This window comes from Hyaena hyaena, unplaced genomic scaffold (genome assembly GCF_003009895.1).
Source record: "Hyaena hyaena isolate Hyena2069 unplaced genomic scaffold, ASM300989v1 scaffold_480, whole genome shotgun sequence".
Lineage (NCBI taxonomy): Eukaryota > Metazoa > Chordata > Mammalia > Carnivora > Hyaenidae > Hyaena > Hyaena hyaena.
This window is the reverse complement of record NW_024081108.1, coordinates 293,269-306,891: the sequence shown is the minus strand read 5'-3', so window position 1 is coordinate 306,891 and position 13,623 is coordinate 293,269. Positions and strand designations below refer to the sequence as shown.

The 13,623-nt window shown below is 32.7% G+C and overlaps 1 protein-coding gene, 1 non-coding gene and 1 pseudogene across 2 annotated transcripts in view; 2 read left to right on the top strand and 1 right to left on the bottom strand.

Annotated features, from left to right (window-relative positions):
- STPG2 (sperm tail PG-rich repeat containing 2) overlaps positions 1 to 13,623 on the top strand; it is a 348,920-nt gene that overhangs the window by 136,345 nt on the left and 198,952 nt on the right. The window contains exon 10 of the mRNA XM_039254246.1: positions 6,604 to 6,699. Within this exon, the coding sequence (XP_039110177.1) occupies positions 6,604 to 6,699 (96 nt within the window). The remainder of the gene's footprint in view (positions 1 to 6,603; positions 6,700 to 13,623) is intronic.
- Positions 2,277 to 2,376, bottom strand: LOC120246630 (annotated as a pseudogene).
- Positions 8,317 to 8,423, top strand: LOC120246629. Its single transcript, XR_005532091.1, has one exon. It is a non-coding gene; the product is annotated as a U6 spliceosomal RNA (small nuclear RNA).

Here is a 13,623-nt window from a genome sequence, read left to right as displayed (position 1 = left end):
TAAGAGTTGACAGGAAGAAAATCTCATGAGTAAAATTCTGACAATGCAGTTTTGATATACGTTAAAGTTCTAAGAGAACATTTTTTTCTTTTTTTTCCTTTTAATATTTTATTTTTTATTTTATTTATTTATGTTTTTACAAATAGTTTATTGTCAGATTGGTTTCCACATAACATCCAGTGCTCATACCCACAAGTGTCCTCCTCCATGCCCATCTCCCCCCTCTCCCCCACATCCATCAGTCCTCAGTTTCTCAGCATTCAAGAGTCTCTCATGGTTTGCCTCTCTCCCTTTCCCCCACCATTTCCCCCTACTTCTCTCCCATGGTCCTCAGTTAAGTTCCTCCTAATCCTCCTATATGTGCAAACATGTGATATTTGTCCTTCTCTGCCTGACTTATTTCGCTCAGCATAACACCCTCAAGGTCCATCCATGTTGCTACACATGGCCAGATTTCATTGTTTCTCATTGCCATGTAGTATTCCATGGTATAGATAAACCACATCTTCTTGATCCATTCATCTGTTGATGGACACTTAGGCTCTTTCCATGTTTTAGCTATTGTGGAGAGTGCTGCTATGAACATTGGGGTACATGTGCTCCTATGCCTCAGCATTTCTGTATCCCTTGGGTAAATTCCTAGCAGTGCTATTGCTGGGTCATAGGGGAGTTCTATTGTTAGTTTCCTGAGGAACCTCCACACTGTTTTCCAGAGGGGCTGTACCAGTTTACATTCCCACCAACAGTGTAGGAGGGTGCCCGTTTCTCCACATCCTCGCCAGCATCTAGAGTTCTCTGATTTGCTCATTTTAGCCACTCTGACTGGTGTGAGGTGGTATCTCAGTGTGGTTTTGATTTGTATTTCCCTGATGAGGAGGGATGCTGAGCATCGTTTCATGTGTCTGTTGGCCATCTGGATGTCCTCTTTGGAGAAGTGTCTGTTCATATCTTCTGCCCATTTCTTCACTGGGTTGTTTGTTTTTCGCGTGTGGAGTTTGGTGAGTTCCTTATAGATTTTGGATATTAACCCTTTATCTGATATGATATGGAGAACTGGACAGCAACATGCAGAAGAATAAAACTAGATCATTTTCTCACACCATGCACAAAAATAAACTCAAAATGGATAAAGGACCTGAACGTGAGAAGGAAACTATCAACACCTTAGAGGAGAAAGCAGGAAACAACCTCTTTGACCTCCACCACAGCAACTTCTTACTTGACACATCCCCAAAAGCAAGGGAATCAAGAGCAAAAATAAACGATTGGGACCTCATCAAGATCAAAAGCTTCTGCACAGCAAAGGAAACAACCCACAAAACTAATAGGCAACCGACAGAATGGGAAAAGATAGTTGCAAATGACATATCAGATAAAGGGTTAAGAGGACATTTTTTAAAAGGACATTTTAATATATGTGTATATATTTATTATTTATTCTTTCTCATTCCTCAGGAATTTGAGAAAGTTTAAAAGAATTTACACATGGAAAAGTAAAAATAACTAACAACTAGGGTAAGAAAATAGAGAGAGCAAATAGATATTTTATAGGTAGAAAACAAATAGAAGTTAAACATTGGGGAAGTTTGAACATAGTTATCAAATCATAAAAGGACATTCACAGAACATTGGAAACATGGTGTCTGTACTCTAGTTGGCACTCAAGAAATTATAATTGAATATAATATAAATAGAATATAAATATAATTGAATAAATGAAGAAAAGAGAGAGGCATAGAACTGTAATTCAGGAAGCTTAATGAGAAAGGCAATTTGTTGTAAAAACTACTATGGAAAATAAAAATTAGTTTGTATAAGTTTAGTTTGACAAAAAAAAGTAGCTAGAAAGATAGGAACTCTGTAGGGATAGTATAAGGATAGTAGAGCCACTGAACTGCTGAATTGGATTTGTTCTTCCTATCAGAGAATAGTATTTTTAACCTAGAAAGACTGGAACACATATGGTTTATAGGAATGAATCCTATGATATTTATCGTGGTAATGTAAGAATATCCTAGTGCTTTATAACACTTTTATTTTTCTTATTTTATTTTTTTAATGTTTTTTATTTATTTCTAGGAGAGAGAGAGACAGCGTGAGCAGGGGAGGGTCAGAGAGAGAGGGAGTCACAGACTGAAACAGGCTCCAGGCTCTGAGCTGGCAGTCAGCACAGAGCCCGATGCGGGGCCCGAACCCACGAACCGTGAGATCATGACCTAAGCGAAAGTCGGACGCTTAACCGACTAAGCCACCCAGGTGCCCCTATAACACTTTTAAAAAATGAAATGAAATTAAATTTGCATGTCATTTTTACACAGGGTTCTAATCTTCTCTGTGTTGTTCCAGTTTTAGTATATATGCTGTCAAAGTTATCACTCTAGTGCTTTAAATTAGTTAAAAGCTTCAGATGTAGCTGAAATAGATCTCATTGTAATGAAAGAACAGCTGTAAATCATTATCAGTTTCCAAGAGATGCTGAAGATTCGTAGGCATAAAAGAAAAAAGTAAATGAAAGTTTTACTTATTTAAACAACAATTAAAATTTTATAAAGTGAGATTTTCATGAATTATTACAAAATTTTATTTTATATATATTCTAATGTGGTAAAAAAAAAACCATAGTATTAAATTTACTATCTTAACCATTTATTTAAGTGTTGACTGAGTGTATTTTACGTGTATCAGGAGCACTAGTAGGTTTTAGAATATTTTTGTTGTATTTTGTTTTAAATGTACTAGAAGTTCATTATTCCAAGTAACCTGACATTTAGATTGAAAAGAATTATGAAAATTACAACTTGAAAGAAATTTTTAAAAAGCCCTCATTATAATCTTTATTCTCCACTGCATATGCTGAGACAGTATAACACAATGAGTATGAGCATGATCTCAGAGTACTTGAGAGTAGTTAAGTATATTTTCTTGCTCTGTCACTGACCTTGTGTAAGTTGTTTAAATTGTTAGTAAGATGGATATCATAATTGTACACACCTTAAAGCATTGTTATGAATACTAAATGAATCAATAGTTGGAAAATACTTTAAATAGGTTCTGGCACATAATAAGAACTTAATAACTTTTGTTACTGTTACTGACAATTAAAAACTACCTATTGGTATAACCCGAACTGTTTTAGTTTACATGAAATTTAATAAACTATAGTCAAGAGTGAAAGATACACTGTAAACATGTCTGAGTTTTAAAAATCCACTCTGATAAACTGTGTTTAATTGCATATTAATTCATTTATTTTTTGTATGATTACAGATAGATTTGTTTATATAGGAACATATTGTTTCATATATTCTATTGGCTCACTTGTTTTAGCATTTTTCTTACCTCACCTTTTTTGAATTAATCAAATATTTTATATTTTTTGATTTCATCTATTCCTATAGCATTTTTAGTTATGTATTGTTTTATAGTGTTTTAGTGGTTGCCACCAAAATTACAATATTCATCCTTTTTGTAGTTTAATAAAAAGGATTACTTTTATTACCTTTCCAATAATGCTAACTTTTAACATTTTAGCTGTGCTTTATTACCTCTTATTTTTGTTTAATTATTGTCATACATTTTATGTTTACATATATTTTAAATTTTTAAAATATTACTGTTTTGTACGGTCAATATTCATTCATATTTACCCAAATATTTACTCTCTCTGTTGTATTTTGTTTCTTTCTACATTTCTGTTTTTCTAAATCATATCATTTTTCTTCCTCCTGAAAAACTTTCTCTAGTGCTTCTTTTGTATACTGTTGATGATGAATTGTTGTATACTTTTGTCTAAACATGTCTTTATTTTGCCATTTTTAATTTTGGGGGGTTGGATTTTTAGGTTTGTAGTTATATTCTCTCAACACTTTAAATATGTTATTCCATTGTTTTAGGCCTTCTGTAATTTCTATTGAGAAGTATATTGTCAAACTTACTGTTTCCCCTTGAAAGCAATTGCCCCCCCTCCCCCCCCGTTTTTTGGTCTATGTCTTTGATGTGTCAGAAGTATGATTTTTCTTATATTTCTTTGCCTGAAGTTTGCAGAGCCTCTTGGTTGATGTCTTTAATCACTTTTAAATTATTTTTGACTATTATATCTTTATATATTTCTTCTGTCACATTCTTTCCTGCCTTGATTTTTGGGGCTCTAATTAATATATATGTTATACCTATTCATTATGCCTCAAACATCTCTTATAATCCCTATGTATGATGCTCCCTTTTTTCTCTTTGTGCTTCAGTTAGGTATTTCCTGCAGACATATCTTTCTATTCATTAATCTTTAAAAAAAAAAAAAAACCTGTTTCAAATGTTTTTAAATTGACCTAAATTCTTAATTTCAGATATTCTATTTTTCACTTCTAGAGTGAATTCTATTTAAATCTTTCTAAAGATTTCATTTCTCTGGAGAAATTATTAATGTTTTAACTATTCTTTTTCATTTTGTTTCTGTTTTCTTAAGCACATTAATTATAGCTGTTTTAAAGCTCTGTGTACTAACTCCAACATTTGGATCACCTATCATTGTTGTTATTTTCCGTTTTATTTTTTCCCTTGAGTTTTGATCATGAATGTCTGTCTTTTGGCATGCCCACTAAGTTTTAATAAAATGCCAGATATTGTATATGATATAGAGACTTTAAATGGTATTGCCTTCTATTAGAGAGATTTTATAGTTTGCAAGTCAGAAGTCAGAGGAGATCACCTTAAAGCAATCATAAATTGTGGTGATTATAGTTTTTCTAGGGCTTAGTTTACCTCTGGTTTGTTCATTTGCTTAGGTGTAGTCTCTGGGGATTTCAGCTGTGAGCCTGATGTGTTCAAGAGCCCTCGCTTTGTCAGATTCTGGATTGCAATCTTTAATGCGTATGTTTTTTAGCGTTTTGGTTCAGATTTTTAGCATCACCCTATCCCTTATCCACTGGCAGATATCTTCGCGGGGAAGGAAATCATGCATTTGAGGCTTCTTAAATATCTAAGTTTGCCATTCTGGCTTAACAAGACCAAAATAAGCTTATTTCTCAATATTTTAACAGTGCTCTCTTCCAGATCTAAACTCACATTCTTTCTCTGTTGCCTATTGATGAGCAACTTCCACCAGGGAGAAAGCACCTATAGAGCAATAGCTTACTTTTCAGAGGTTCTACACTCTTTAGAATCTTAGCCCCTCTGGTCTATGCTGACAACTCAAAGTTAGAAGTATCTGCAACTCTATAAGGTGTTTAAAAATAGGTTTTCTTATATTTTATCTAGATTTAAATTATTTTTGTAAAAATATGGTCTCCTGCTAACTTACCATTCCCTCTAACACCAAAGTCACCCAATGACTGATTCATTTTCTGAACTTCTACCCATAAACAGTAAAAATTGCAAAATGCTTTTGAACTTCTTTATGCTATAATTTTTAGTATCGGTACATGATAATAAAGTTATTATAAAAGTATATTATTTTTTTAACTTCAGTAAATATAAAACCACACAAAATAATAATGCTGGGTCAGATGTTCTATATTTGGAGGCTTTCACAAGATGTTACTGTGATTTTTCTGTTTTTGAAAATGATAAAATTTGTTTTCTTTTGAGTGACTAGGTAGGAATAATATTAGGAAAAGAATGGAGAAGCACTAGCTTCAGCATTTAGGGTAGAGAGGCACATAGTTTCATAGATACATCATCATGTGAAGGATGGATTTTTTAGTAGATTAATGTTCCTCATAAAGTGCACAAAGAGAGATCTACTAAGTATTAAATTTTGAAGTATTAACTGTGAATATCAAATTCTGAGATACAAATGATAAAGTATATAAAAATGGGAAAATGAGAATATTCTCATCCCTTTGTATATGCAAATAATGTTACTATTGGTTAACAGTTTAAAATAGTAAATGGATACAAATGGCTAATTTATATGATGATTCAGAAAGAGTATAATATCAAAAGGATTAATTAATTACTATTTAAGTTTTTAGATAACCAGCTTCATGTAGCCTATTAATGTACATACTCAATGCATATTAGGAACTATAGTATTTAAGAGAGTGTAGATTATTTTGCTTAGAAAATTTATTCATCCAGGATTTTCATATAATCAATTTAAATAGTTATTGTTAATATATTTTTATTTCATGTATTAATAATTAAGTACAAACAAATAATACTATATAATTGACCAAATATCTTTATATATGTATTTATATGTGTATATATACACTTATATATATTATATATATTTTACATATCATATATAATATATATAATATATATATAATAAAACAAGAATTGATGTCCAAATTTGACATTAGAGTATAGATAATAACTCATTTGTAATGTGTTTAAATAATGTATGTAGATCTATCTTACTTTTCTAGAGGTCCATATAATCAATTCTTTTTTTTCATTTTAATATCTCATTGACTTAGTCTTTCTGTATCCCATTAAAAATTTTTAATTGGTAATGAATATATATCCATCTCTATTTAATGACACAGCAACATTGATGAGCTTCCTTGTAAATTTATTACCTATAGGGCCACTTGAATTGATGAATAGAAATGACATATTCTTTTTTATTTCTTTTTTCAACATGCTTTTTGGAATTCATAGGTTGGTGGAGTTTCTGATCAACTACCTAACTTGACTAACCAATATGCTGCTTTCTTGTCAAGAAGAGAAAAATCTACTTCTAAACTGTCAAATAAGGTAAGAAGACTCCTTTATAACCAAACTATTTGTAATCTAGGAATCATGGAGGGGGCTGAATAACATGAACAGTATATTAGAATCTGAGAGAGGTACCTGGTAGGCTATTGTAAACCTTTTTGACTAGTATGATACTTCCTTTTCTTTTTTTTTTTTTTTTTTCTTTTTTTGAGAGAGAGCATGAATGGGAGAGAGGTGCAGAGGGAGGGACAGAGAAAGAATCTGAAGCAGGCTTCATGCCCAGTGCAGAACCTGAGCTGAAATCAAGAGTCATGCTCAACTGACTGAGCCACCAAGGTACCCTGATACTTCCAGTTTTTAAAGTTTAGCAAAATTTGTGAAGCATTTGAATCGACCTTGAAACCTAAGACTCTATAGTGATTTTTTAATCCATATTAATCTATATTTTAAATTGTGTTGATATGATTTTTTTTCTAAGTTTCCATTTTTATAAAAAGCTAGTATTGAATAAGTTGAAATACATAAAGCAGATGACATTCAAACATGGATACTTGACTGTTTCATCCAGGTTGATTTTACTAAAAGAACATTTTGAAATTTACAGTTAAAAAGTTAGACTTCAATGTATAGGGATTGCTAAAATAAATCTTTATAAAAAATTGGACTGTCATTATAAGATATTCTTACTAAAATATGATGAAAACAGGCTCATCAACCAGGTTTTAAAACTTGAGAAGTAGTATTGCTTGTTGACATAAAATTATAGTAGGTTCACAGTGCCAAGAGTTGATTTACTAGTTAATACAATTGTGAATGTCTGAAAAGTCATACAAATGAGACTAATTTGGTGAGAGTCATCAGGAATACACTTATTTTTTCCTGAGACTTTGGTTGACTGAATGTAGGAGATCAGGTCAAAATTGGCATCAGGTTCTATGATGTTTTTGTAGCTGTAAGTTCAAAAGAGTTTAAAATCATCTAGCAGTGTTCTTGACATGTAAGAGATTCTCATAATTGTTAAATAAATGTGTTGTTTTAATAGATCATTTCTTTATCTTGAGCAATTTTATGGTTGTATTGTTTCATAAGTAAGTCATTGTACACATGGTGGGATCCACTGTGAAGTATGTCAGAAGTAATTTATTCCTAGTTTAAAGCTTAAGAAATATTTAGTGGATTCATAGTTATTTCTATAATATTATAGCTACTAGGAAAAAAATGCAAATCTCTGAAGGTACTCATAGGAATGCATATATATATGCTAAATTTGTTGGTAGTGAAAAAAGATGGTGATGTGCCCTAAAGAAAGATGAGTTACTCTACCAATTGCTTTTACCTAATTTAAATTTTTCTCTTTTACCTTGGTCTCTCACTGGATCTTGAAACTTCTTTTTTCATATTGTTTTTTGACATGAAACACTTGTTATTGCAAATATTGGGTGGGACTTTGCTTACCCAAGAAGCAGAATTGTTTAGTCACATAGAATATTTTGGCTTTTGAAGCTCTTCTGCAAATAAGATACCCATCAAACCTGTGGATGTATAATATATATGTAATGAAAAATACAAATTATTGATTTCATATCAAAATTGATCTTAAACTTATGAAATAATGGGATTAGTTTTATAAATTTCACTTTAAATAAAAATATTACAGTGTTCACTTTGGCAGCATAAAAATTAAAATTGAACAATAAAGAGAAGATTAACATGGCCCCCTGTGCAAAATTGACATGTAAATTTGTGAGGCATTCCATATTTTATTATTTATTTATTTAAGTTTATTTTTATTTATTTTTGAGAAAGAGAGAGCACAAATGGGAGAGGCGCAGGATGTTGGGGGGGAGGAGAATCTGAAGCAGGCTCCAGGCTCTGAGCTGTCAGCACAGAGCCCGATGTGGGGTTTGAGCCCATGGACTGTGAGATAATGACCTGAGCTGCAGTTGGACACTTAACCGACTTAGCCACCCAGGCATCTCTGAAGCATTCCATATTTTTAAAAAATTAGAAAATTTACCTCCTATATACTTAAAATTTATATGTATATGGGTATACTGAAATCTGAAAGGATATATCACTTGATTTCCAACATTTTATGTAAGTTTCATATGAAAATATTAAAAAACTCAGGCTTCTGCTTTTATATTAAAAATATAAACATATATCTCTTTTCCTTTTACATGGTCCCAATAAAATAAGTTATTTTTAACTACAACGTAATATTAGTTTAATATAAAAAGACAAAGAGAGTGAATATATGATAAATGGAAGCTAGAAACAAGGTAAACATCTGTTTATTAGGCATTCCAAAAATGGAATGCTAAGATGGTAGTTAGGACCATTTGATGGTAAAAAATAACAGTACGTTTTCCTGAGCTGAATAAAGACACAAGTCTGTAATTAGAAGAACTCAACAAAATATCAAGGGGGATGAATTTTATAAGACATATATCCCCTTCACATTGTTCTGCATTTTCAGAAGGCTAGAAATGAAATACCCTGGAATCTTCCACAGAGAAGAGTAACTGGGTCACCTACAGAGGGATGAAAAACATCCTGTTATCAAACACTTTCCCAGTAGCATTAGCAACATTTCAGAGCTAGGAAATGATGGATTTCTGAGAGGAGATAATTTTGGATATAGAATTCTGACTTTATACAATATAAATCCAATTAAATGAATCAAGAAAACAATTTTCTGGCACACAAGAGCCTGGATATTTAGTACCTCTTCATTTCCATGTATAAAGATGCTCCAGCAAAATAGAAGATGAGAAATGAGAGAAGAGTGATATAAACTTAGAGAAGAATAGAAACTGAGCATTTCCTGAATGAAGTAAAGTGAAAACAAACTGATAAAGAAGGCATTTTTAGCTCATTCATGGGTCATTCTTCAAGAGTCAGGGATTTGGTGACAGAATTTTATTTCCTTCTCTTTGTGTTTGGCCATCCTAGTTGGGTTGGTAAGCAATAAATTCAATATTCTAATTTCCATTTTAATACTGATTGGTTTTAGATTAATCTATACAAATGGCAGAGGTCTCAGTTATAATATAAAATGTAAATATTAGAAAACTTAATATCAATAATAAAATAATACAAGAAAGAGGTAAAAGTTTGTGAAGCAGTAAAAATTTCTTATAGTATGCAGAGTCAACAAATGTCAAAAGTTGAAAAATTACAGTATAAGTCCTTATATTAAGTTTGTAATGGTAAATTAAAAAAATTCCAACCTCTAAGAAACCCAATTACTGTTAAGTTATTTCTGGGAATAGAAGCAGGCAGAGATCAGGGAGGACAATTTTACTGTTTATTTTAGACTCATCTATGATTTGATTTTTATTTATGCTGTGAATGTATGATTTTAAAATAATAATAAAATAAAAATAAAAATAGTACTCATGAGTTATGTGTTTGGAATACCATTGTGGTATACTGGTTCCTGGACTGACTCATTCTCTGATAACCAAAATTCTAGATAAAATAGAAGCAGAACATATTTGTAAGTGCTTCAAGAACTAGAAAGAAACAAGTGCACAGGCAAAGGCTAAATTTAGGAGGGACCCAGAGTGGTAAGTAGAGCAGTGAAGCTCACTTTTGCCCTGAGGATATTTGCCAAACTAGATGACTGAATTTTAATTGTAACCTAGAGGCCTCTAGGGAATGAAACAAAGCCTAAGACTCATAGTGGGTAGTCTCAAAGAGGATTCATTAATACAGTTACAACTCCAAAGGGCAAACTATGCAGGTTAGGAGTGAAACCACCAGAGGACATCACCAGAGGATTTGAGAGAAGTTACTGGTGTTGGACTTTTTGGTTTTGAATGTAGTTAGGGGAGTCGCTGCTGAGAATCTGTTACATTTTATATTCATTTAATGACATGAATTGTTACAAAACAAAAAAATCTGTCACAGATACTAACTAATTAATTTTATTAATAAATAAGTGCTAATGCTTATAGTGTTTGTCTGTACCAGGAACCATTCCAAATGTATAGTAACTCATTTGAGTACTATAATTATGGTCATTTTTAAAAATGAGAAAACTGAGTCACATGTTTAAATGACAGGGTAGAATTCAAATGGAGGCAGTCTAGCAATAGAGTTCATTCTCTTTTTGTGCTACTCTTCTCTGACTTAAAGAATTAGGCTTACATAAAATAAATATGATAGTATAATAAATTACTTTTATGATTTAAAACAAAAGAGATAAGACTGTAAAGATCTCAGACATTATAAGAAATAGAACCTTTTTTAAATGTAATTTCTTTTTACCAGAAGCCACGAGAGGATTCAGCATTATGAAAAATATTGAAGTTAATAACTTTCCTCTAGTTATTGAGAGACTAAAAATTAACTATGATTATCAATTTAGTGGGAAAATCATTGGAAGAATTTCATACACTTTCTTAGATCTCTTCATGGCTTATAAAGGGGCCTCCTTTGCCTAATGACAATGGTATCAAAAAGTCACAAAAAATTAGAGCAACTTTTTCTAAAGATTAAGAAATGATCTGAATTTATTAGAATTATTTGGTGAACAATTTGCACTACAGCTTTAATTATTTGATAGACAGACTTATAATACAGAGAGTTGAGAATGAAGAGAATATTAAAAATAAATGTTGATTTATGTATTTTTGTGTATTTTAATTTATAATAACTTGAGTTGTTAAACGTTTTGATTCTCATCCCTAAACAGGTTAAAGTTTAAGAGCAAAAGCTTTGGAATCAGAGAAATGCTTTTTAAAATTTCTACTCCACCTTCTAAGTGAATGAACTTAGGCAACTTCTTTAAATCTCAGTTTCCTCAAGCATTAAGTAGGGATGGTAAATTAAATAGGGATAGACCAATAGGATCATAGTAAGAAATAAGTATATTATTGCTTATAACACTTATTTCATTGTGTTAGTAACCTATGAATATGTTAGCTATAAAAATTATAAGTGGCAGGGTTATGGCTCAAAGTAAAGTCAGTCCTATTCCAAACCCTATGCTCTCTTTTCATCATTCTATAATATTAATGAAGAGTGTATATTGAAATATGGTAATGTCTTTTTCTTTTTAATGCTTTTTTAAAAGTGAAATTCATCTTCTTCTACCTGAGGCACCTCTGTCTTGCATGGTATTGCTATGTCAGGGATGAAAAGAGACAGAATAAATGTTGAGTTTTTGACTTGGGAAACATTTCTTGAAGTTTACTTCAGAGACAATAATTGTGGGGGTCATGGCTTTGTAATAAAATGAAAAGAAGTCTCTATTCTATTTCTAAAGTCTTTCCTAATTTCTACTTTCCTTTAAATATTCTAGAACTAGAGGTTGGCCAAGAGTTCTAACTTCTGTATTAATTGGCTATTTCTGGATAATAAACTCAGAATCTTAGTAGCATAAAATGAAAAATATTTATTACATACAATTTTGCAGTTCAGGTAGGGAAGCTTACTTCAGGCTGCAGGTTTTCTGGGGAAAGTCTTCTGCAAGCTACCATTTGACTGGGACCAGCATGATAGCTGGGGCATATTCTCCCCATTTCGGTGATGGCAGAAATCCAAGAATCTTACTATAGGAAAGATAATAGGAAAATAGCAACATAAGGGTAGCTTCCTGCTGTACTGAATGAGAAAGCCTCTCTGGACTGGAAGGATATATAAGAATAGAGAAAGATAGCAGATCAATGGAGTTGATATTTGAATGTGAGGCTTGTTTCATGCTTCCCCACATAGTGTGTGAACTCCAGTAAGACTGAAGGTTGGGTAGTAGTGGTGGATAAATGGAGACTGAAGTTAAGAAATCCCAGAAATAAAGAATCTAAGTGTCCATCAACTGAGGAATGGATCAAGAAGATGTGGTATATTTATACAATGGAATACTACATGGCAATGAGAAAGAATGAAATCTGGCCACTTGTAGCAACGTGGATGGAACTAGAGGGTGTTATGCTGAGCGAAATAAGTCAGGCAGAGAAGGACAGATACCATATGTTTGCATGTATAGGTGAATTAGGAGGAAGCTAACAGAGGACCATGAGGGAGAAAAAAGGAAAAAAATATTTGGGGAGAGGGAGAGAGGCAAACCATGAGAGACTCTTGAATGCTGAGAACAAACTGAGGGCTGATGGGGGTGGGGAAGAGGGGAAGGGGGGTGATGGGCATGGGTGAGAGCACTTGTTGGGATGAGCACTGGGTGTTATATGGAAACCAACTTGACAATAAACTATTTAAAAAAAAAAAAAAGAAAGAAATTCCAGAAATGAGGGACGCCTGGGTAGTTTAGTCAATTAAACCTCTGACTCTTGATTTTGGGTCAGGTTATGATCTTACAGTTTCCAGCCCTAAGTTGGGCTCTGTGCTAACAGCACAGAATGGAGCTTGCTTGGGATTCTCTCTCTCCTCTATCTCTCTGCCCCCCCCCCCCCCTTGCACACACACAATCTCTCTCAGAATGAATGAATTTTTTAAAAGTTATTAAAAAAATAAATCCAAGAGATGATAAGGTATGACTTCCACTTAATATCTGAGAGCCTGGGAATGTGCCCGAGTTACACCCTTCTTCCCTCATACTGGGTAGCTGCTGCAGATAGACAAGCTGCAATGGTGTATTTAGGCAGAGAGGGCTTATGTCAGTCAGGGTCTGGTCAGGTTACTGAACCTCACTAGTTATTTAGAGATAGAGAATGTAAGGAATCTTGTATATCAGAGAACTGAAAAGACAAAGAGGGAATGCTAAAGTGTTTTGGACATAGTGACACAGGCAATTAGAACCACAATTTTTAGGCCTTGGGGAATAAAGGGAATGGATAGAATTATTAAAACTTGAAAGCTTGGAGAGACCTTTAATTGATGGGATTTAGACCTCTGAAAAGCTTAGCTGGTGCAAGTATTTCAGGAACTCAAAAGTTAAGGTCAGACCCATGGAACCCTAAAGATAGTAAAAATGTGTTAGAAATGGATTTCAGCTGAACT